General features: G+C 40.1%; 1 protein-coding gene across 3 annotated transcripts in view; it reads left to right on the top strand.

Moving 5' to 3' along the window:
• The window catches only part of SMURF2 (SMAD specific E3 ubiquitin protein ligase 2), a 120,937-nt gene that overhangs the window by 83,217 nt on the left and 13,062 nt on the right, over window positions 1-24,658 (top strand). For all 3 annotated transcript variants that reach the window (XR_004055134.1, XM_030923964.1, XM_030923965.1), the window contains 6 exons: window positions 375-459; window positions 6,421-6,579; window positions 16,070-16,265; window positions 18,056-18,159; window positions 21,940-22,054; window positions 23,972-24,150. Coding sequence is in view for 2 of the 3 variants with exons in the window: in XM_030923964.1 (XP_030779824.1) it covers window positions 375-459; window positions 6,421-6,579; window positions 16,070-16,265; window positions 18,056-18,159; window positions 21,940-22,054; window positions 23,972-24,150 (838 nt within the window). In the remaining variant the exon portion in view is untranslated. The remainder of the gene's footprint in view (window positions 1-374; window positions 460-6,420; window positions 6,580-16,069; window positions 16,266-18,055; window positions 18,160-21,939; window positions 22,055-23,971; window positions 24,151-24,658) is intronic.

Below are 24,658 nucleotides of genomic sequence, written 5' to 3'. Positions count from 1 at the left end.
TTTCCGTAAGTTCCTCCTCAGATCTTCCCAATGTTGGCCAGCCTCTTTCTCAGAGCCTTTTATACCTCATTTAAAATCTTTTAATTATTAGTATTGTGACAATCTTGATTTGTTTTCCATTGCAACATATTTAGTATTTGAGCCACGTTGTAAGTTTAGTTTGCTTTTAGATAGCTGACCCGTGGCCCTCATCATTTGTAAAATTGTTTCCAAGAGACAGAACAAATGATTTGTAAAGCCTTTTTTTGATAATAAATAAAATAGATGGGTAATTTGGAGATTTTTCCCTATTAGTGTATCATCTTAGTGTATATAACTGTCTTTGATCCGGACATTCTGAATGTTTTTGTTATCAGTATTTCTTAATTTTACAGAACAGAGGACAACGCAACAAGGCCAGGTGTATTTCTTACATACACAGACTGGCGTGAGCACGTGGCATGATCCAAGAGTGCCCAGGTAAGTACGTATTTTAAGTACTCTTTAGACTATCAAAGAGCCATTTCATCTAGGATTTCTTTGATTTTTAAGAAATTTTTAACTTTTAAAAATAGTTTATGTAAAAGTTTGACTCTTCTGATACTTATTGCAGTTTCGACATTTAGCAGAAAGTCTGGCCAACTTCTCTGCAATCCCACCTCAGTTCTCCCTCCCTCACCAGTTCCTAGCCATCCTCCCCTGCTTCCCCTTAAAAAAAGTGGAATAGGCCAGGTGTGGTGGCTCACACCCGTAATCCCAGCACTTTGGGAGGCCGAGGTAGGCAAATCACGAGGTCAAGAAATCGAAACCATCCTGGCCAACATGGTGAAACCCCATCTCTACTAAAACTACAAAAATTAGGTGGGCATGGTGGCGCGTGCCTATAGTCCCAGCTACTCAGGTGGCTGAGGCAGGAGAATTGCTTGAACCCAGGGAGGTGGAGGTTGCAGCTAGCTGAGATCATGTCACGGCTCTCCAGCCTGGTCACAGAGCGAGACTCCGTCTCAAAAAAAAAAAAAAAAAAAAAAGTGGAATAAAAACATGGATCTTTTAGGAGTTTGAAACTTGTCCTAGGGCACCAAGCAGAGCAGAGTGGCTCTCACCTGTATTCCCAACACTTCAGGAGGCTGAGGCATAAGGATCACTTGAGCCCCAGGAGTTTGAGACCAGTCCTAGCAACATACACCCGGTCTCTACCAAAAATTAAAAATCAGCCATATGTGGTGGAGCACATCTGTGGTCCCAGTTGCTTGGGAGGCTGAGGCAAGAGGATTGCTTGAGCCGTGGAGGTTGAAGTGACAGTGAGCCTTGGTCGCACTATAGTACTCCAGCCTGGGCGACAGAGCAAGACCCCATTTCAAAAAAAGAGAGAGAAAATTTGTGTAGTCCCAGCTGCTTGTGAAGCTAAGGTGGGAGGCGGAGGTTGCAGTGAGCCGAGATCACACCACTGCAGTCTAGTCTGGGTGACAGAGAGAGAGCTGTCTCAAAAAAAAGAAAACAACAAAAAAAAAACAGATAGAAAAAGAAAATTTACCTGGGGAGAAACAGAACACATACCCTTTAAAAAAGCGTAGTAGGTTGATACTCTTAATATGGTTCAGCTTAAAAAAAAAAAAAACCTTTAAAAAAATTTAACCTCATAAATGTATTCAGTGTTCCTTTATGTGTTCCTTATTAAAATTTCATTTTTAGAAAACAACATAATTTAATTAATTAATGTTTTTGAGATGGAGTCTCATTCTGTTGCCCAGGCTGGAGTGCAGTGGTGCAATGTTGGCTCACTGCAACCTCCGCCTCCCGGGTTCAGGTGATTCTCCTGCCTCAGCCTCCTGAGTAGCTGGGATTACAGACACCTGCCACCACACCCAGCTAATTTTTGTATTTTTAGTAGAGATGGGGTTTTGCCATGTTGTCCAGGCTTGTCATGAACACCTGACCTCAGGTGATACTCTCGCTTCGACCTATCACAGTGCTGGGATTATAGGCATGAGCCACTGTGCCTGGCCCTAATTTAATTTAAATATCCAGACTTTTGTATTTCAGCTGCAGATACTGCATTTACTAACCAAAATGTCAATTACTTTTAACTTCAAAAAGATGAAATGACACCCAAGTGAATTTAGTGATTTACCATAATTTTTGGAACATTGTTTTCTTCCTCCCTCCCTTCTTCCCTCCCTTTTTTTGAGACAGGATCCGGCTCTGCTATCCAGGCTGGAGAGCAGTAGTGCAGTCCTGGCTCACTGCAACCTCTGCCTCCTGGGTTCAAGCCATCCTCCCACGTCAGCCTCTTGAGTAACTGGGACTAAAGGCATGCGCCACAATACTCCACTAATTTTTGTATTTTTATTAGAGATGGGGTTACGCCATGTTGCCCAGGCTAGTCTTGAACTCCTGAGCTCAAGCAGTCTGCACACCTTGGCCTCCCAGAGTGCTGGGATTACAGGCATAAGCCACCATGCTTGGCCCTATTTTGAGTTGTTTTTTAATGAATAGATGCAAAGTACCAAGTAGTCCAGTTGAAACTGGGAAAAAAGCTTGAATTCTAAATTAAATTCGAAATCAACTCTGTATGTTGCACATACAAAGGATTTGTAGGTTGTGGTTATTTTATGTTAAGCACAACAGCCCCCCTCCTCCAAAACAAAACAAACCTCCCAAAACAACCCACAGAGGGTTATTTTTTTTCTGCCTAAAGCTTATACTCAGGACTCTATTGTGTATTTGAATCAAAAACAGATGTGACTAGCTTGTCTTGGGTTGCTTTGATGCTCTCTATTTATAAATAAAACTACAATTATGAAAATGTCTTACTTTGTGTTATAGAGCTCAGAATCCTTTGAGGGTGGCAACCAAGGGAATGTGCTATTATTCATTACTTTATCAAGGTTGCCATTTCCATGTCTTGACAATATAAGCTGTTAGTTTTTAAAAAGTAATGGGGGCCGAGCACGGTGGCTCACACCTGTAATCCCAGCACTTTGGGAGGCTGAGGCGGGAGGATCACTTGAGGTCAGGAGTTCAAGACCAGCCTGGCCAACATGGTGAAAACCCGTCTCTACTAAAAATACAAAATTAGACAGGCATGGTGGCATGTGCCTGTAATCCCAGCTACTCAGGAGGCTGAGGCAGAAGAATCGCTTGAACCTGGGAGGTGGAGGTTGTGGTGAGCCGAGATCGTATGATGGCACTCCAGCCTGGGCAACAGAGCAAGACTCCATATCTAAATAAATAAAAAGTAGTGGGGAGGAAATTTTACTTTTTTTTTTTTTAAGCTTACAAAAAAAAAAAAATCCAAGGGCCTAACTTTTCAAAATCAGTTTTATTATATAAATTATGAAAAGCTTTTTGGATTCGGTTTATCTAGTTGAAGGTCAATAATAAGCTTTTCTTTAAAATAATTAGAAATTATTTGTAGGAAATGTATACAATAAAAATAATCTTTTCTTTTCTTTTTTTTTTTTTTTTTGTATATTTAGTAGAGACGGGGTTTCACTCTGTTAGCCAGGATGGTCTCGATCTCCTGACCTCATGATCCACCCGCCTCAGCCTCCCAAAGTGCTGGGATTACAGGTGTGAGCCACTGCCCCTGGCCCATCATGTTTTTTTTAACTAAATGATTTACAATAGTGAGAAAGTTGACCTTGAGTTATATGTTGAAAGAATAGTATGTAATCTGGCAACAGAAATTGAAATTGAGACATTTCAGCACCACTGTTGGTAATAGGCTCTTATTTCAGAGGAAACATGTCAGTTTTTTATTAATGAGTAAAGGATTTCTGTGAAGCTTTAAGAATATCTCATGTTGAGTATCGACATGTATTTTGAATGATGATTTTATGAAATAACACTTGGGGTTATTTTTCTTATTTTGTATCCCCCAAATTGCCTTAAAAACTTGTATCTTTTGTTTTGGAGGATCCTTTAGCAAATACGCCTTTTGTATGGAGGATCTTTTATGAAAGTATACTATAAATATTTAGATTCTATTAGAATATCACTCTTCAAAGATACTTATAAAATTGCAAAGTCAGACTCTTTAAAACAAACTTTATTTAAAGATATCCAGGATACCTAGTTTTATCTAAGAAATCTCATTTCATCATGTTTTGCATTTCTCTTTAAAACAGTGACTAATGCCTTGTTATTTGTTATATTGCATACTGACTGACTGTAGTCCTGAAATACAGATCTGTATTACTTTGTATGACTGTGTAACATTCCATTTGTCTTTAACCAGCTCCCAATGAGACATAAAGATTATTTCTAGTTTTTTGCTCGTTTAATCAGTGCTTTAGCGCTCTCCCATGTATGACTGTAGATTTGTAAAATTCTAAATAAAATGACATGAAATGAAATTCTGCATTATATCAGTAGAATTGTTCATTTTTTAATTTTAATTGTTTTTTGTTTTTTAACATTTAAGTTCAGGGGTACATGTGCAGGTTTGTTATAGGTAAACTTGTGTCATGGGAGTTTGTTGTACAGATGATTTTGTCACCCACATACTAAGCCTAGTACCCATTAGTTATTTTTGCTGATCCTCTCCCTTCTCCCACCTTCCACCCTCTGGTAGGCCACAGTACCTGTTGTTCCTCTCTATGTGTCCGTGTGTTCTCCTCATTTAGCTCCTACTTATAAGTGAGAACATGCAGTATTTGGTTTTCTATTCCTGCTTTACTTTGCTAAGGATAATGGCCTCCAGCTCCTGTTTTTCATTTCTAAACTATTAAAAAATCTATCTGGGACCGGCACAGTGGCTCACGCCTATAATCCCAGCACTTTGGGAGGCTGAATTTGGGAGGCTGAACTCCCTCTTTGAGTTCTCAGCTTGGGGAGGAAGCTTCAGGTTTCCTATCCCAGTCTTGCTGCTGGCCTGCCCCTCTGCCTACCTGCCACTCAGGTACCAGCTTCACTCAGTCCCCCAAACTCCTCCCCCCCCTTTTTTTTTTAATTTGAGGAGGATTCTTGGAACTTTCCCTAGCCTCTTTTGAGACTAGCAGTGTTTCAAATAGTGTTTTTTCCTACACTTTAGCTGTTCTGTAGCAGGAGTCTCTTGGAGCACCTATAGTAGAAGTCAGAATCATTGCTTTGGCAAACCTAGGTCCCTGTGTGCCCATCGTTGGTTTCACCCTAAGGAGAGGTCATCTCAGGAAAAACATTTTTCTAGTTTAACTTTTAAAATGTGATTTTGATGAAATTTGTCATTACTTACAATTATCTGTTACAATTTCAATTTACATTAAACATGCTGCTTTTTTCTTCTTCTTTTTTTAATAATAAAAAGACCACAGGAACCGTTTTGCTGTCTAGATGCTTGAGTTTTCTTGGTCACTTTCAGAGTATGTCATTTCTTCGGTATTTACAGATGGCTCTGGTAGCCTACAGTATTCATTTAAGGCTGGAAATGACCTGAGCATATCCTACATTGTTACATGCAATCTCAGTTATGTCACCAAAAGCAGTGACTTTTCTCTTTTGGTGGATGACAAACAGCAATTTCAAAACTTTGGAAGCTTCACTGAAAGATTTTTTTCTAACAGTGTAGAGGATAAGAATTTGCATTACTATTGCCAGTTTACTATAGAGAATACAGCTCTGGAACAGCCAAATGGAAGCAATGCTTAGGGCACAGTATGGGGGGAGGGCAAGGAGCTACCATGCCCTCTCTGGTCAGACCACCACCCCGGTACCTCAGTGTGTTCACCAACCTGGAAGCTCCTTAACTCATTCTTTAAGATGCTATAAATCCTTGTCTATATATATACTAGTATTTTAAGAATGTGTAATATAATAACAATAGTCTTTGGTCCATTAAAAATCTTAGCTTTTCTTGTTGCAGTGGTAACCCTTAGAGCACTCTTGGTAATGTATCTTAAACAGGTTCTTCATTGACTAACTACAGATTTTAGAATTGCAGTTTATTCTTTAAAAATATGCTGTGATTTTTTCAGGACCATAATTTCAGTAACATTTCCAGTTTTGCTTTGTTGGAGAGTTTAAAATTAATCATGGGATGGACATTTTATGCAAATTTTATGGTATAGTAAAGAAATGAAGGGAAATTTTAGAAAGCATTTAATTCTTGATATCATTGACACTTGTAAAATTATTTCCTGTCAAAAACGTATTGAAATACAGTTTATGTTGGCAAATATTGTGATTGATTTTATATTAGTTTAAATCTGTATTACATTAAAGCCTAGGAACTTACTAAAAAATGTAGGCTATGTGATAAGTTTTTCTGAGCCATTTATGGATTGGGCTTTGAAGATGCGAATTTGTTAAACCATTGGGAATTAAAGATTCCAGCTGAACATCTCAAGTTTCTGAAACAATACATTTTCTCAGACTTTGTGGAATTGGTCTGTGTCATTTACACTTGCTTGGTTGAGGAGGGCCAGCAATGAGGTATTTTTTATTTTATATTTGTTTTTGCAGGGATCTTAGCAACATCAATTGTGAAGAGCTTGGTCCATTGCCTCCTGGATGGGAGATCCGTAATACGGCAACAGGCAGAGTTTATTTTGTTGACCATAACAACAGAACAACACAATTTACAGATCCTCGGCTCTCTGCTAACTTGCATTTAGTTTTAAAGTAAGTTTTTGAAACAATACATGTTAAAATGGGAAGATCAAACAAATAGATGCTTTTAATAATAAATGTGAGGCTGGGTGCAGTAGCTCATGCCTTTAATCCCAGTGCTTTGGGAGTCCAAGGCAGCAGGATCACTTGAGGCCAGGGGTTTGAGACTAGCCTGGTCAACATAGTGAGACCTCATCTCTATAAAAAAAAAAAGTTTTTTAAATTAAAAAATTAGCTGGATGTGGTGGTACATGCCTGCAGTCCTAGCTACTTGGGAAACTGAGGCAGGAGACTCTCCTGAGCCCAGGAGTTTGAGGCTGCAGTGAACTATGATCACACTACTACAACTCCAGCCTGGGTGACAGATGGAGACCCTGTCTCTTTAAAAAAAAAAAAAAAAGGCCGGGCGTGGTGGCTCACGCCTGTAATCCCAGCACTTTGGGAGGCCGAGGCGGGCGGATCACAAGGTCAGGAGATCGAGACCACGGTGAAACCCCGTCTCTACTAAAAATGCAAAAAATTAGCCGGGCGCTGTGGCGGGCGCCTGTAGTCCCAGCTACTCAGGAGGCTGAGGCAGGAGAATGGCGTGAACCCAGGAGGCGGAGCTTGCAGTGAGCCGAGATCGCACCACTGCACTCCAGCCCGGGGGACAGAGCGAGACTCCATCTCAAAAAAAAAAAAAAAAGAACATCTTCTTTCATCAGTTATAATTTACTTTTGTTGAGCAAAATTTATGTAAGAGTGTGACAAGGATATGAGTATTTTAAACCTACTATGCTTTTAAGTAGGAACCTGTCTTGGAATGTTAGGAAAAGGGTTATCAGAGGTGCTCAAGGTGGTCTTTTACAGAGGCAGTATCTTGACAGCAGAAGTAGGGGTTGAACAGGCTAATTTTGTGTTGCCATTGTAAAACAAAATTATTAATAATTTATATTAATGGCTAACACTTCAGTAGCACTTATTGTGTGCCAAGCATTGTTTTTTATACTTTACATATGTTAGTAAGGCCAGGCATGTCGATCATGTTGTAATCCCAGCACTTTGGGAGGCTGAGGTTGGAGGGTCACTTGAGCCTAGGAGTTTAAGACCAACCTGGGCAACATAGTGAGTCCTCTTCTTTCAAAAGAAAATTTAAAAATTAGCTGGTCATGATGGTGTGCACCTGTGGTCCCAGCTCCTCAGGACACCTAGGTGGGAGGATCTCATGGCTGCAGTGAGCTGTGATTGCGCCACTCATTCCAGCTTGGGCAAGAGTGAGACTCTGTCTTTAAAAAGCAAACAAACAAACAAAAAAACTCCACAAATTAGTAATTTCATCCTCAGAAAAACTCCGTGAGGTAGCTACTGCCGTTTTTACAGATGAGGAAACTGAGGCATAGAGGTTACATGACTACATACGTTGCCAGTGGTGAAGTCTGAGGTCAAACCCAGATGCTCTGGCTTCAGCTGCCTGTGAGGCACTCTCGTGAACATTGTGTGTGTATTTGCATCCTTTGCTTTTCTTTTCTCTCTAGCTGCCTCATTTCTTCTAATTCTGTTTATTAGCATTGCCTTCTGAAGAATGGGGGCAAGAGGAGGAAAAGAGAGAAAAGGAAACTTCATTACTAAGCAAAGTAGCAAAGTGTCTTTTTTAACATTTCTGGCAAAAACACAGAGTGGTATAGCAACAAGGATTTTAGGCTAAGAATACTTCATTTTAGCTTCTCTAAATGAATGGTGACATTTGTTACCTGCTTGGTCTTTCTCATTCACCTTTTGTAAAGTTCTTATTATATATGTTAAAATGTTAAAAACACAACAAAATAATAATATTCTTTAAAATGACTTCTGAAAATGTCCTTGTTTCATTAATTTTTGGAGTTAGGTTAATAAAGCAAAACATTTAAATGAGAACTGGCTACCAATTTTTTTAGGATAATAGGAGAAAACATTTAAAATGTGTATCTTTGGTTCCTCCTTTGAAATATGTATAATTATCCTGGCAGTCTCATTATGTCAGTAGATCTTACCTTATTGTAGATAGAAGATTCTAAAACCTTGCTTACAAATGAAGGTCTCAGGTATTTGAAAGCCCTAATGTAAAAGTATCTGAAGAAATAGAGAAGTATGGACTGTTTTTATGCATTAGGATCTATATAGCCTAGAGAGCAAAATAAGTGTCATCTGCAGTCTACCCTTTGAGTAACACTGCTCTAGGGTGCTTGCCTGGTGGTGGAATTGCTATGTCATAGAATATTTCTGTCTTCAACTTAATATATAAAGGCAACTTTTCTAAAGTGGCTATGCCAGTTTAGTCTTTTACCAGCAATATATGAGTTCCTGTTGCTGCAGAAGCTTGCCGGTACTTGCTGTTGTTGGACTTCGAAATTTTTGCCGTTCTGATGTTTAATGGTTTCCCATTGTAACTTTAACTTGAATTTGCCTAATTGCTGATGAGGTTGAGCACCTTTTTATAGGTTTATTGACTATTTGGATTTCCTGTTTTTATGAAGGTCCTCTTCACAGTTTTTTGCCATTGTCTGTTGAGCTTGAACAGATTTTCTTTGGCCTGTTGACCAGCTGCATCAACTCTTGTGAATTTGGATCTTTTTGCCCATTTTTCTAATGTAATCTTTATCTTTTAAAATTTGAACTATAAGTAAATGTTTTTGATACATTTATAGTTTTGTCTTTTACAATGAAGTCATTAATCCATGTGGACTTTACTTTTGTGTATGGAATTTTTTTTTTTTTCTTTTTTTTGAGATGGAGTTTCCCTGTGGTCGCCCAGGCTGGGGTGCGATGGCACAGTCTCAACTCACTGCACCCTCCACGTCCTGAGTTCAAGCAATTCTTCTGCCTCAGCCTCCCAAGTAGCTGGGATTACAGGCACCCACCACCACGCCTGGCTAATTTTTGTATTTTTAGTAGAGACGAGGTTTCACTGTGTTAGCCAGGCTGGTCTCCAACTCTTGACCTTAAGTGATCCTCCTGCCTCGGCCTCCCAAAGTGCTGGGATTACAGGTGTGAGCCACCGTGCCCGACCTAGGTTTTTTTAAAGGGCATATAGGGACAACAAATTGGATTTTGGGGAGATGATAAGGAATAAAAGATGTTGGAGCACCCTACAGAGGGCTTTTGTTCTACTTTTGTATCATAATTGTTTGTTACCTTTCTGCTTTCCCTACTGGACTTTGAATTCCTTAAGAAGACCCGTATCCCCATTTATTTTTGCTGCTTTAGTATGTAACATACCCAAAGTACTTGACAAATATACAATGATAATGAAGAGCCAGTATGGCTCTCTCAGAGGCCCAGGAAAGCTCCAAGAGATGGTTGTGCTTTATTTACCTCCGGCCTCCAGGATCATCCCTTTAGGTCAAGCTTGTCCAACCCACGGCTGGGTCCAGGACGGCTTTCAATGTGGCCCAACACAAACTGGTAAACCTTCTTAAAAACCATTATGTGGGCTAGGTGTGGTGGCTCAACGCCTGTAATCCCAGCACTTTGGTAGGCTGAGGCAGGCGGATTGCCTGAGGTCAGGAGATCGAGACCAGCCTGGCCAACATGGTGAAACTGCGTCTCTACTAAAAATACAAAAATTAGGCCAGGCACAGTGACCCACGCCTGTAATCCCAGCACTTTGGGAGTCTGAGGCGGGTGGATCACAAGGTCAGGAGATCAAGACCACCCTGGCTAACACAGTGAAACCCCGTCTCTACTAAAAATACAAAAAATTAGCCGGGCGTAGTGGCATTGCGCCTATAGTCCCAGCTACTCGGGAGGCTGAGGCAGGAGAATCGCTTGAACCAGGGAGGTGGAGGTTGCAGTGAGCCGAGACTGTGCCACCGTACTCCAGCTTGGCAACAGAGCAAAACTCCATCTCAAAAACAAACCGGACATGGTGGTGGGTGCCTGTAATCCCAGCTAGTTGGGACCCAGGAGGCTGAGGCAGGAGAACTGCTTGAACCTGGGAGGTGGAGGTTGCAGTGAGCCAAGATCACGCCACTGCATTCCAGCCTGGGTGATAGAGCCAGACCTTGTTTCAAAAACAAAACATTATGAGATTTTTTTAAACAGCTCATTAGCTATTGTTAGTGTATTTTATGTGTGGCCTGAGACAGTTCTCCTTCCAGTGTGGCCCAGGGAAGCCAAAAGATTGGACGCCCCTGCTTTAGGTAATAGATGTTTGCCTTGATGTTGCCGGTAGAACATTTCAGTAGAACAGTTACAGATCTTCTATCGTTTTGCTGAATAGTTAGTTGTAATAAATAACTGAATAAAAAATAATGTTCTGAAGGAAGAACTACAGGTGGGATGATTAGAAATGTCTGTTGCCTCTTGTATTTGTTGGAGTAAATGACAGGAAGTAACTTGAAGAACATTTGACTCGTTTTCTTATAATTGTTAGTTTTGCAATTTTGTTGATTAGTTTCCATTAATATGGCCAGTATTTGCATTACCTGGAAGTTTTATGCATATTCTTAATAGAAAGTTTTCATTTGAACATTTTTGTATTTAAGTATTAATTTGTTCCTCTCTTCAGTATCTTTGATTGCAAGTTATTATGCTATGAAAAAGCTTAAGGCTGGGCATGGTGGCTCACACTGGTAATCCCAGCACTTTGGGAGGCCGAGGTGGGTAGATCACTTGAGGCCAGGAGTTGGAGATCTGCCTGGCCAACGTGACAAAATCCTGTCTCTACAAAAAGTTAATCAGGCGTGGTGGTGTATGCCCGTAATCCCAGCTACTCGGGAAGCTGAGGCATGAGAATTCCTTGAACCTGTGAGGTGGAGAGTATAGTGAGCTGAGATTGTGCCACTGTACTCGAGCCTGGGCGACAGAGTCTCTGTCCGGAAAAAAAAAAAAAACTCTCTGTTGGCCGGGCATGGTGGTTCACACCTGTAATCCCAGCACTTTGGGAGGCCGAGGTGGGCGGATCACAAGGTCAGGAGTTCGATACCAGCCTGGCCAATATGGCGAAACCCTGTCTCTACTAAAAATACAAAAATTAGCCTGGCGTGGTGGTGGGCACCTGCAGTCCCAACTACTCGGGAGGCTGAGGCAGGAGAATTGCTTGAACCTGGGAGGCGGAGGTTGCAGTGAGCCGAGATCACACCACTGCACTCCAGCCTGGGCGGCAGAGTGAGACTCCGTCTCAAAACAAAAACAAAAACAAAAAACAAACCAGAAAACTTAAGCATTTCTACATCGGTTTTTGTTTTTTTGTTTTTTTGTTTTTTTTTCTTTTTCCTTCTTCAAGGACAGGATTTCACAACTTCAGCTACTAGTTCAGTAAAGTCTCTAACCTGATAGATCCTCCCTGGGATTTATATTTCTGTTACATTAGATAAAACATATACAAGTTATTTTCAGCATTAAAGTTGCCATCATAAATTAACTTTAAAGTGATAAATTAGTTTTTATTCAGCTATGTAATGTAGTACATAATTTATATGTGAAACAATTTATTGAGACATATAAGAAACAATTTTAACCTTAAATTGTAGTTTTAAAGAGATTCATAAGGTGCTAATTTTAAATTATAACTTAATTTATTAATCTTTACATGTGAGGATATGTTAGATAGAACATTTTTTCTATTGTTTTATTTCTATTTTTCAACATTTTTAAATTTTGGGGTTTTTCTTTAAATGAGTGTTAACAGAGTTTTGAATCTATGTCTTTGAGCCATCAAATATATTATTACCTCATTTGGTAGATCTATTATGGTTTTTATTGTTCTCTCTCGGAAATTTTTTTGGCAAAAGTCATTAGAATATAGATTATTGTTATTAGGCTAATTCTGAAGTGAAGAAATTAGTTTAACCCTTATTTTGGATTTTAGGGTGCTATGATGTTTGGATTATATTGTCATGGAACCTAAAATATTTTTAGATGACTGTTTTTAGCTAGTTTTTTTTTTTTTTTTTTTTTTTTTTACTGTTTCAGCATTTAGGAAATGAGAAAGGCAGTACTGCATTATAATCAGGAGGAACTGGGCACAGTTGCTCACGGCTGTAATCCTAGTGCTTTGGGAGGCTAGGTAGGAGGATCCTTTGAGCCCAAGAGTTGGAGGTTACAGTGAGCTATGATCGTGACACTGCACTTCACTTCATCCTAGGCAACAGATTGAGACCCTGCTTATCTGAGCCAGATAAAAATGTCGTGGGACAAATCGTGTTTTAGAGAGGAACGTGGTATATAAGCTGAGAAGAATTGAGAATTAATATTTTGGGAGGAAGCAACAAAAGAAGTTACCTCTTTGAAGTGTATCCTGGTCCTATTGTATATAAATGTACATTTTTAGGATATCTGGTTTGACTTAAAGCCTTTCTTATACAGACGCATTAATCTTCCTTAGCCCTTTTTTTTTTTTTTTTTTTTAACAAATCCCTCCTGCAATATTACTGCCATTATTCTCTTCCAGGAGGGTCATTTTACATGTTCTGAAGATTGCATAGTTTCTGTGAAACCTCAGTATCTAATCTGTCAGTGACAGGATACAGTGTTGTTAAACTATTGCAAAACATTGTCATTGGAGTTTAATAAATAACTTTGCCAAGGAAGCATATTCTTCTTAGAAAGCATTTTAGTCCATCTTTTTTTTTTTTTTTTCATTTCCTTTGCTTGAAAAGCATGTTCTTCTAACTCAGTAACTACCTTAATAGTAGCTATAGTAACTGACATTTGTTTTGCACTACCATGCTCTGAGTGCCCACGTCATCTGCATTGCAATCCTGGGCTACTTCCTTCTCACCAGTGAGAAAAATGGAGCGTCAAGCAGTTATAAAACTTGTCCAGAGGTGCATAAAAGGTGCTGGAGCTGGGATTTGAACCACCCAGTCTGACTATGGAGGGTTTTTTTTTCCCTTCCTGTTTTGATTCCTGTAACACTAATTACTTATTTCCCTTCCTTTGACTGGCATGGCATGAAGATATTCTGCCCTATACCCTTAAAGGAAGCTTTTCTTTTTAAAGAAAAAGATGGCTTATGGGCAAGGGGATTACAATTTGAGTCTTTTCCCTGCTTATCAGATTTACTTGATTTCAAGAAAATCATTTGCTTGTTTGATAAAGTCTTTAGACATTGGCAGAGGCCCAAAAGGATAGCAGACCAGCACCCCCACTGTTTCCTGGCCTGTACTGTCACATCAGCCCTTACAGAACTGTCCCTTGCACCCTAGTACACCTGAAGAGACAGGCTGTTTTATTGAGTAGTTAAATTTTTTTTTCCCTGAGTGCATCAGGAACAATAGTTCCAGGCTAGCTGCTCTTATCCCAAAAGGATTTTCTTCTGTGTCAGTTTTATCCTTCAGCTCTAAGCCACCTTTCCATTTGTATGGCTTAGTCTTTCGCAGGAGGCTTTGTGAAGAGGCTTGATGTCCGCTGGATTTTTGAAAACCAGCCTCATTGAAATATATTCACATATAATAAACTGAATATTTAAAGTGTGCAGTTTGAGTTTTGACATACACCATGAAACCATGACCACAGTGAAGATAGTGAACATATTCACCACCCCCAAAAGTTTTCTCTCGCCCTTTTGTGATTCCTTTTTCTGTCCTTCCCTGTGGGACTTCCACCTGTGTTAGTTTCCCAGGGCTGCTGTAACAAAATACCATGAACTGGGTGGCTTAAAACGACAGAAATTCGTTCTCTTACAATTCTGGAGGCAGAACTACAGGGTAAGGGGCTGACTCTGTAGTAAGTGGTAATGAGTTCCTTCCAGAGGCTTTGAGAGAGAATCTGTTCCATGCCTCTCTCCTAACTTCCAGTGGTTTCTGGAAACCTTGGTGTTACTTGGCTTATAGACAAATTGCTCCAATCTTTGTTTTCTGTCTTCCCATAGTCTTCTTTCCCCGTATGTATGTATCCTAATTTCCCTCTTCTTATATAAAGACATCAGTTTTTGGATTTAAGGCCATCCTAATCCAGTATGATCTTACCTTACCTTGATTATATCTGCAGAGACCTTATTTCCAAATAAGGTCAAATCCACAGGTTGACCAGATGTTGAGACTTCAGCATGTCTTTTTGGGGGACACACAGCTCAACCCATAACACCCTATCTCCAGCCAACTACTGACCTGCTTTCTGTCAGTGTATTAGTTTGCATTTTCTAGATAAATGGAATTGTGCAGTATGATTTATTTTACTCACACAATCTTGAGATTCATCGCTGTCGTTGCATATATAGTTCATTTCTTTTTATTGGTGGTGGTATTCCATTGTATGGGCATTCCACAGTTTATTCATTTGTCTACTGATGGACATTTGGGTTGTTTTCCAGTGTTTCACTTTGACAGATAAAAGTATTATGAACATGTATGTGCAAGTCTTTGTGTGGACATATGCTCTCATTTCTCTTGGTTAAATAAATAACCTAGGAGTAGAATGGCTTCTTTGGTGGAATCTTTTGCCATGTCCCCAGCCCTCCCAAATCGAGCAGCTCAGATTTTTGTTGAGTTTTGAGGTTCTTTAGATATTTACGTATCAGATATATGCTTCCAAAGGTCTTCTCCTAGTCTGTGACTTGACTAGTCTTTTAGTTTTCCTAAACAGTGTCTTTTGAAGAGCAGCAATTTTCTTTAAGCCAGGGTGGTGTTGTGTGCCTGTAGTTCTGGCTACCAGGAGGCTGAGACAGGAGGATCACTTGAGCCAGGAGTTCAGGGCCAGCCTGGGCAATATAGCAAGACCCTGCCTCTTTAAAAAAAAAATTAAAAATGGATGTTCTGTTTATCCATTTGTTCTTTCATGGATTGTGCTTTCGGTGTTATATCTAAGAAATCATTAATGTATGTCATAACAAATTTTCTTCTGTGTTTAGAAGTTTTATGGCTTTAGATTTTACATTGATGTCTGCAATCCATTTTGAGTTACTTTTTGTATCTGATGTGAAATATACCCAAGTTCATTTTAAAAAACAAGATTATACAGTTTATGGAATGCATTTATGTACATAATCTATTTTGCTTTTGTGTGTATATTTTAAAAATCTTTATTATAGTATTTGTAACAGTAGGTAATATTGACTTGGCATTTTTAACAAAGCTGTGTTTTCTCTGTATGGTCATATGTTTTAGGCATAAGATTTGGCCTGGTGTATAAAAAAGAAGGGATCCCTGCCAAGTTGCCATTCAGACTCCTGTTTGGCTCTTCCAGAAAGACAGCTTCTAGATAACAAGCAGTGTTTGGCACATGCCTGAGTTTTAAAGTGGGTGATGGTTAACTCTGTAGGGGAAAATGGAAGCTATATTAGAAAAATTTGTCCTCAGAAGCTATATAAAGCTTTATGGATAAAATTCCATTATCCAATTCTATCAGTTTATGTGGACTATGAGAAATAAACTTTGTAGCTGGTTTATTGCTGCCAAAAAATGTCAAGCCAAGTATATGTTCTACTAAGGCTTGGAAAATGATATAGCTGGACTTGCTTTATAATATGATGCTATTTTAAATCTATAATTGCAATTTTTAAAATTTGAAATACTTTAATAATAACATCTATGTTTACTTCTAGTCGGCAGAACCAGTTGAAAGACCAACAGCAACAGCAAGTGGTACCGTTATGTCCTGATGACACAGAATGCCTGACAGTCCCAAGGTACAAGCGAGACCTGGTTCAGAAACTAAAAATTTTGCGGCAAGAACTTTCCCAGCAACAGCCTCAGGCAGGTCACTGCCGCATCGAGGTTTCCAGGGAAGAGATTTTTGAGGTAAATTTACAGCCTTATTTTATTTTATTATTTTTTTTCCAGAAACCCATTGTTTGCTAATACAAACCTTATTTTAAATTAGAGAGAAATTGTCCAGGCGCAGTGGCTCACGCCTGTAATCCCAGCACTTTGGGAGGCCGAGATGGGTGGATCACCTGAGGTCGCGAGTTCCAGACCAGCCTGACATGGAGAAACCCCATCTCTACTAAAAATACAAAATTAGCTGGGCGTGGTAGCACATGCCTATAATCCCAGCTACTCAGGAGGCTGAGGCAGGAGAACTGCTTGGACCTGGGAGGCAGAGGTTGTGGTGAGCCAAGATTGTACCATTGTACTCCATCCTGGGCAATGAGAATGAAACTCCGTCTCAAAAAAAAAAAAAGAAAAAAAAAATAGAAATTAAATTTATTTTATGCTCTTTTCCAAGAATACTGAGAGTACCATTCCCCTCCCCGTCCCCTCCTTCCCCCTCCCCGTCCCCTCCTTCCCCCTCCCCGTCCCCTCCTTCCCCCTCCCCGTCCCCTCCTTCCCCCTCCCCCTCCCCTCCTCCCCCCTCCCCATCCCCATCCCCCCTCGCCCCCTCCCCTCCCCCGCCCCCCCCTCGCCCCCTTCCCTTCCCCTTCCCCTTCCCCTGTCCTTCCCCTTCTTCTTCCCCTTCCCCTTCTTCTTCTTCCCTTCCCCTTCTCCTTCCCCTTCTTCTTCCCCGTCCCCTTCCCTTCCCCTTCTTCTCCCCTTCCCCTCTCCTGCACCTTCTCCTTCCCTTCCCCTTCGCCTTCCCCCTTCTCCTTCCCCTTCCCTTCTCCTTCCCCTTCTCCTTCCCCTTCTTCTTCCCCTTCCCCTTCTCCTTCCCCTTCTCCTTCCCCTTCCCCTTCTCCTTCCCCTTCTCCTTCCCCTTCCCCTTCTCCTTCCCCTTCCCCTTCTCCTTCCCCTTCTCCTTCCCCTTCTTCTTCCCCTTCCCCTTCTCCTTCCCCTTCTTCTTCCCCTTCCCCTTCTCCTTCCCCTTCTTCTTCCCCTTCCCCTTCTCCTTCCCCTTCCCCTTCCCTTCCCCTCCCTTTTCCTCGCCTCCCCCCCACTTTCTCTCTTTCTCTTTCTCTTTTTGAGACAGAGTCTGTTGCCAGGCTGGAGTGCAGTGGCACAATCTCAGCTCACTGCAGCTTCCACCTCCCAGGTTCAAGTGATTCTCCTGCCTCAGCCTCCTGAGTACCTGGGACTACAGGCACGCGCTTACCGTACCCAGCTAATTTTTGTATTTTTAGTAGAGATGGGGTTTCACCGTGTTGGTCAGGATGGTCTCGATCTGTTAAGCTCGTGATCTGCCTGCCTCAGCCTCCCAAAGTGCTGGGATTACAGGCATGAGCCACTGCGCCAGGCCGCCTCTTTTTCTTTTTTTAAAAGAGACAAGGTCTTGCTCTGTCACCCAGGCTGGAGTGCAGTGGCATGATCATAGTTCACTGTAGCCTTGAACTGCTGGGCTCAAGCAGTCCTCCCACCTTAGCCTCCCAAGTAGCTAGGACTACAGGCGCATGCCACCATGCCCAGCCATTTAAGAAAAATTTTTTTTGTGCAGACAGTTTCACTATGTTGCCCAGGCTGGTCTAGAATTCCTAGCCTCAGGTGATCCTCCTGCCTCAGCCTCCCACAGTGTTGGGATTACAGGTATGAGCTACTGCACCTGGCCAAATTTCACCTTATTTAGACTTGAGTTTTTTGAGTGGATTGGCAGGGAGAGATTAAGTAATAGGCTAAAAGGACCTAATAGTAATACTGTATTAAAAATTATTTTTTTTTAGGAATCATATCGACAGGTCATGAAAATGAGACCAAAAGATCTCTGGAAGCGATTAATGATAAAATTTCGTGGAGAAGAAGGCCTTGACTATGGAGGGGTTGCCAGGTAAGGACTTGCTTGCCAGCTTATGACATACGGATCTCTGTACTTACCAATTTAAGATACTTCCTGTGGTGTAACTTTCTCATTGACATTTATTTTTTGGTATTATATTCCCCAATGTTTGTATTACTGAGGATATCCTAACAGATATATTCATAATGAGGTTAGGGTAGTACTGCTACCAGACAAGTATTTTAGAACTCCCCAATAGATATTCTGAGTCCAGTGAGACTGCAGGCCCTGTGTTTTCTCTCTCTCTCTCCTTCAGCATGTTATTGCCTCTGCTTTACATTGTCAGGAACAGTTTTGAGATTTAAATGATATATAACCTGAACTGAATACTGGTTCTCTTTGCTTCCATTGGTATGCCTTTTTACCTTGTTAAATGAATGTGTATGCATGCATGTGTTTATACACATGTACGTATCATGATGGTCCTCAGAATGCTTTAGTACAGAAAGTATAATGCTTCTGCTACATTTGTAACTCACAAGTCAAGTCAAATTGATTTTCTTTTTCTTTTCTTTTTTTTTTTTTTTTGGAGACAGGGTCTCTCTCTGTCACCCAGGCTGGAGTGTAGTGGCACGATCTCGGCTCACTGCAACCTCCCCATCCTGGGCTCCAGAGATCCTCCCACCTCAGCCTCCTGAATAGCTGGGACTACAGGTACAAGCCATCACACCCGGCTAATTTTTGTTTTTTTTTTTTTGTAGAGATGGGGTTTTGCCATGTTGCCCAGTCTGGTCTCCAACTCCTGAGCTCAAGCAATCTGCCTGCCCCAGCCTCCCAAAGTGCTGGGATTACAGGTGTGAGCCACCACACCCAGCCAGTGATTTGTTTCTGATACTATATTTACTACAAGAATTCTTTACTAAGTGTGAAAATTTGTTTTATATAAATGCAGGAGAAACACTGTAGCTCTGTATTGAAATGTTCTAAGGATCATTATGATAATTCTGCTTTCCTTAATCTTCAACCAAAATTATGTTTTCAATAATTCCCATTGTTATTTAGCGTTACATGTGTGTATTTATAGACTTATTTTCATTCGTCACCTTTTAAACTTATGGATGGATAGTTTCTTTAGTGTGGATTTTTAAAAATGATCCCTTGCACATCATACTTAGGACTTGATAGTTTCTGTGGAATTTGTATTGCTTACTCATAACTAGAGTGAATGTTTATTGGGAAAACTTCATCATCATCATCTAGTGGTGGCATCTGAGTACTATAATTATATGTGTAGATCAAATAAGTAGTTTATTTTATTTAGTTAGTTTTTTAGAGACAAGGTCTCGCTCTGTCACCCAGGCTCCATGGATTGCAGTGGTGTGATCATGGCTCACTGCAGCCTCGAACTCCTAGGTACAAGTGATCTTCCTGCCTCAGCCTCCTAAAGAGCTAGGACTATAGGCACATGCTTCCATGCCTAAAAAAAAAAAATTTTTGGCCAGGTACGGTGGCTCACGCTTGTAAATCCCAGCACTTTGGGAGGCCGAGGTGGGCAGATCACAAAGTCAAGAGATCGAGACCATCCTGGACAACATGAAACCCCGTCTCTACTAAAAATTAAAAAAAAAAAAAAAATTAGCTGGGTGTAGTGGCGCACACCTGTAGTCCCAGCTATTTAGGAGGTTGAGGCAGGGGAATCACTTGAACCCACAAGGTAGAGGTTGCAGTGAGCCGAGATTATGCCACTGCACTCCAGCCTGGCGACAGAGCGTGACTCCGTCTCAAACTTTTTTTTTTTGGTAGAAACAGCATCTATATTGCCTAAGCTGGTCTCAAACTCCTCGCCTCAAGTGATCCTCCTGCTTCAGCCTTCCCAAGTGCTGGAATCACAGGCGTGAGCCACCATGCCTGCCTAGTAGTCAGTTTTTGTTGTTGTTGTTGTTTTTGAGATGGAATCTCACTCTGTCGCCAGGCTGGAGTGCAGTGGTGCAGTCTTGGCTCCCTGCAACCTCTGCCTCGCAGATTCAAGCGATTCTGTAACCTCAGCCTCCTGAGTAGCTGGGACTACAGGCGCGTACAACCACGCCCAGCTAATTTTTGTATTTTTAATAGAGACGGGGTTTCACCATGTTGGCCATGCTGGTCTCTATCTCCTGACCTCGTGATCTGCCCTCCTTGGCCTCCCAAAGTGCTGGGATTACAGGCATGAGCCACTGCACCCAGCCCAGTTTTTTGTTTTTTAACTTTACTACTGTCAGGGTTTGAGCAGAATAAATGGAATGTGACAGTGATCTGGTTTTTCTGAACTTTATTCCATAGTAGAATCTCAAAGTAGTTGAGTTCTGCTCTTATTTGTGTTCTAAATACTTGGTAAAACAAAACAAAAATTCAGATTTTCTTTTTAAAAAACACATACACACACCAAAACCACAAGACACATCAGATGAGTGTTATGTTGGGAAGGCTGCTTATGTGGAGACGTCACTTCTTTTTTTAATCTCTAGAGTAGTTTTTCAAATGTTACATAACGGTAGTAATTTGATTTAGACTCCATCACATAGACTTTTGAAACATTTTCCTTTAACTAGTTTTAATACTATTCTGCATTTGCTCAAAAATATTATTCACTCTGTTTAATCCATAATACCAAAATATATCATTTAAATAACCTTCCCTAGCCGAGGAATGACAATAATTAAGACTAGAACTACATCTCTTAAGTCCTAGACTAGTGAATTTCCAAAGTGAGTAACAAATTATCTTTTATACTTTGAAAAATGTGAAGGATTTAACAAATTCAAGGTGGTAGTACTTTTTATTCCAGGTTTTAAAAACATTGATTTACATTTGAAGTCAAGAAGTGGTATGGAACATACCCAAAGAATGCAGGTTTGCCCTTGAGTCCATACCTACACCAAATGCCTTCAATCTTTGCCCACTTATATTTTTATCATGGTATGTTTTAGGGTTTATACAGTGAAAGATAATGAAATGGATAATGAAGTGTTCTTACTAACACTACAACAAAATATACCCTTGTCCAAAATGAAGAGTAAATCAATACTATATTATATGTCTGTATAAACTGGTATAAATCTGCCGTGATAGTAGACCAGGATAGTATAGATGACATGGACTTTTTTTTTTTTTTTCCTTTGAGACAGGGTCTCACTCTGTCACCCAGGCTGGGCTGCAGTGGTGTGATCTCAGCTCACTGCAGCCTCGACCTCCGAGGCTCAAGCAGTCCTCCCACCTCTGCCTCCCAAGTAGCTGGGACTAGGGGCACATGCCATCAACCTGGCTGATTTTTATATTTTTTGTAAAGATGGGGTTTTGTCTTGTTGCCAAGGCTTGTCACAAACTCCTGAGCTCAAGTGAACCACCTGTCTTGGCCTCCCAAAGTGCTGGGATTACAGGTGTGAGCCACCGTCCCCAGCCTCACAGGGACATTTTGAAATAAAACCATATTCTTCCTTTTGTTTTATGTTTATTATGGATTACAAATTTATTTGGCAATTAAAAGTAAGAGACCACTGGACTATATCATCTCGTGAGTAGCTGAGCTGTTAGATAATACTTTTGTACTCTTTGATGCTAAAATGCAATAAAATTTCCTAAATTTTGAGTGAGATGTTACTTCAATATAATAGAGTTTTTATTTGCTATTTGGCATGGTAGATTTTTCCAGTGTGATCTTACATAACTACAGTTAGTGCTTTTTTGCCTTTTATTAATTTAAAAAATTATTTGCTAAAATGATGAATTAATGGCATATCTTAATAAAAATGTATACATTAACAAAAGAATTCCTTGGTCATATCTGTTTTCTAGGGAATGGTTGTATCTCTTGTCACATGAAATGCTGAATCCATACTATGGCCTCTTCCAATATTCAAGAGATGATATCTATACATTGCAGATCAATCCTGATTCTGCAGTTAATCCGGTATGATTTGAAGTTTTGATGTGAATTGTGACCTGTAATGCTTTTCATGTTTACATATTAATGTAGTTTATTATATAGAAATTATTTGTCCTTGTCTTAGTTGTACCCTTTGACTCAGCAATTCCTCTTCTACAAAATTTTCCCAAGCAGATGATTACAGATACATGCACCAATTTGGAAACAGGGATGTTTATTGTTTATAGTAGCACTCAACTGAGAACAATATAGTTGTCTTCAAGAGCGGGGACTGATTAAATTATGACATGAAGCAGAATCACACAAATGATTAAAGGCTTAGCTTCTGGAATTAGAAAGGCACACCGTGGCCTCATCGGTTACTGGCTTTGTGACCTTTCAGGGCAAGTTCATGGACTTAAGCTTCAGTTTTGTCATTGCTAATAAATAAATTTGTACCTCAAAGAGGGGTTATGAGAATTAAATGGAGACCAGCACATTAAGCATTTAGCACAGTGCTGTATGTTATTAACTGTACAACTCGCATCAATTACATTATTAAGCACTCAACAGAAGTTAGCAGTTATTACTAATGTATTGTTCTTATATTGTCTTTCCATAGAAGGGCATACTATACAGCCAGCCACTAAAATGATCATGTGGGATAATAGTTAATGATTTGGAAAGTTGGTGTTTATGATGTGTTAAGGGAAAAGAAGGTTATCAAATAGTGTAATGCAACTTTGGTAAATATATATGTGTGTGCGTACGTGTGTGTGTGCATGCGTGTGTGTGTTTTATTACTTTTAAAAAAGAAACAAAGAGGTTTAAAGATGAGCTTAAAAGATTACTTAGTTTTGGCCGGGCGCGGTGCCTCACACCTGTAATCCCAGCACTTTGGGAGGCTGAGACGGGCAGATCACAAGGTCAGGAGATCGAGACCATCCTAGCTAACACGGTGAAACCCCGTCTCTACTAAAAAAAAATACAAAAAAAAATTAGCCGGGCGTGGTGGCGGGCGCCTGTAGTCCCAGCTACTCGGGAGGCTGAGACAGGAGAATGATGTGAACCCAGGAGGCGGAGCTTGCAGTGAGCCGAGATCGCGCCACTGCACTCCAGCCTGGGTGACAGAGCGAGACTCTGTCTCAAAAAAAAAAAAAAGAACTTAAAAATACAAACATCTAACAAAATAATCTGTGACGAAAGACCAAATATATATAAAAGGGTAGAAATGTTAGATTTGTTTCAGGAAATTATTTAGGGAGGATTTTGAGGTGAAGGTTCTTTTTGGAGGGCGCACTGCTGCCCCTGTAGTAACAATAGCCCACATTCATTGAGGGCTTACAGCATGCCAGGTCCAGTTCCATGGGTTTCAAACATCACCTCATTTTACTCCTCATAGAGATGCTTTTAAGATACTGTTATTATCCTCGTATTTCCAGATGTGGACAGTTAGTCCTACAGGGGTTAATTTGTCCATACGCCAGTGACTAGCAGAATCATGATTCTAATTCAAGCCTGACACCAAGTCTGTGCTCTTAAATCTATGGTGTTTTGATGTTTAATTTCTGGTTAGGTCAAGGAGGCGGGGAGATTTAGAATTGAAAGATTTTTTTTCATGACAAAGGGCTCAGCAAGGAAGTGAGAGAAGGAAGAGAAAAGAATCTGCAAGTAGTTGAATGAAGCGCTGGGACCATAGTTTGGACTTAATTTCTAAAAGATAAAATTTACAGAATGACTGACCCCCGCGAGAAGGGCATATTACCCTGTGGAATATGCTGTTCCGGAGTGACCTAGAGACTCCTGAGCATGCCCTAGAGAAATACTCCCTCCTGACTATATTGAAGAGTACAAATTTTATGCTTATTTTCAAAAAAATTAATGTTGCTGAAATATTTCATTTTTATTAAAATTTTCCTGGGTAGTTTCTAACTTGAGTATATACACTCTTTTCAATTTCAGGAACATTTATCCTATTTCCACTTTGTTGGACGAATAATGGGAATGGCTGTGTTTCATGGACATTATATTGATGGTGGTTTCACATTGCCTTTTTATAAGCAATTGCTTGGGAAGTCGATTACTTTGGATGACATGGAGTTAGTAGATCCAGATCTTCATAACAGTTTAGTGTGGATACTGTATGTATTGAGTCTTCTGTCTCTTCATTATAGTTAAATTCTTGAGCTTTAAAAAAAAAGTTTCAAAACCGATGTACTTAAAAAAAAATTACACAGAAAATATTGAGTGGTTGAGTGATAGGATCTCATATGATTTCCCCCTTTCTGTAGCTTCTTTATATATTTCAAATTCCTTAAACTTAGCAAGTGTTACTACTTTAAAAAGAAAAAAAAAAACTAGTTTATTCTATTTTTAAAAGTACTTTGTATAATTATTTCCTCAATGTGATGCAAATTCTGTTCCAAACCTGCAAGTGTTAGAATAGCAAATTGTTGCTGCCATTGCTTTTAATGAAGTGGCGATTGTTGGAACCGTACTTTTAGATAAGAACTAATTGTTGAATTTAAGCTAAGAACTGATTCTGTTTTGCAAGAGGTCGTTATTTTTATGAAGATACACTGGAAATGTTTATTTTTTATAAAGTATACAGTGGCTTTCTCAACTAGGGATACACAGGCACTTGGCCCC

This window comes from Rhinopithecus roxellana, chromosome 19, assembly GCF_007565055.1.
Source record: "Rhinopithecus roxellana isolate Shanxi Qingling chromosome 19, ASM756505v1, whole genome shotgun sequence".
Taxonomy (NCBI): domain Eukaryota; kingdom Metazoa; phylum Chordata; class Mammalia; order Primates; family Cercopithecidae; genus Rhinopithecus; species Rhinopithecus roxellana.
This window is presented reverse-complemented; position numbering and strand designations above follow the sequence as displayed.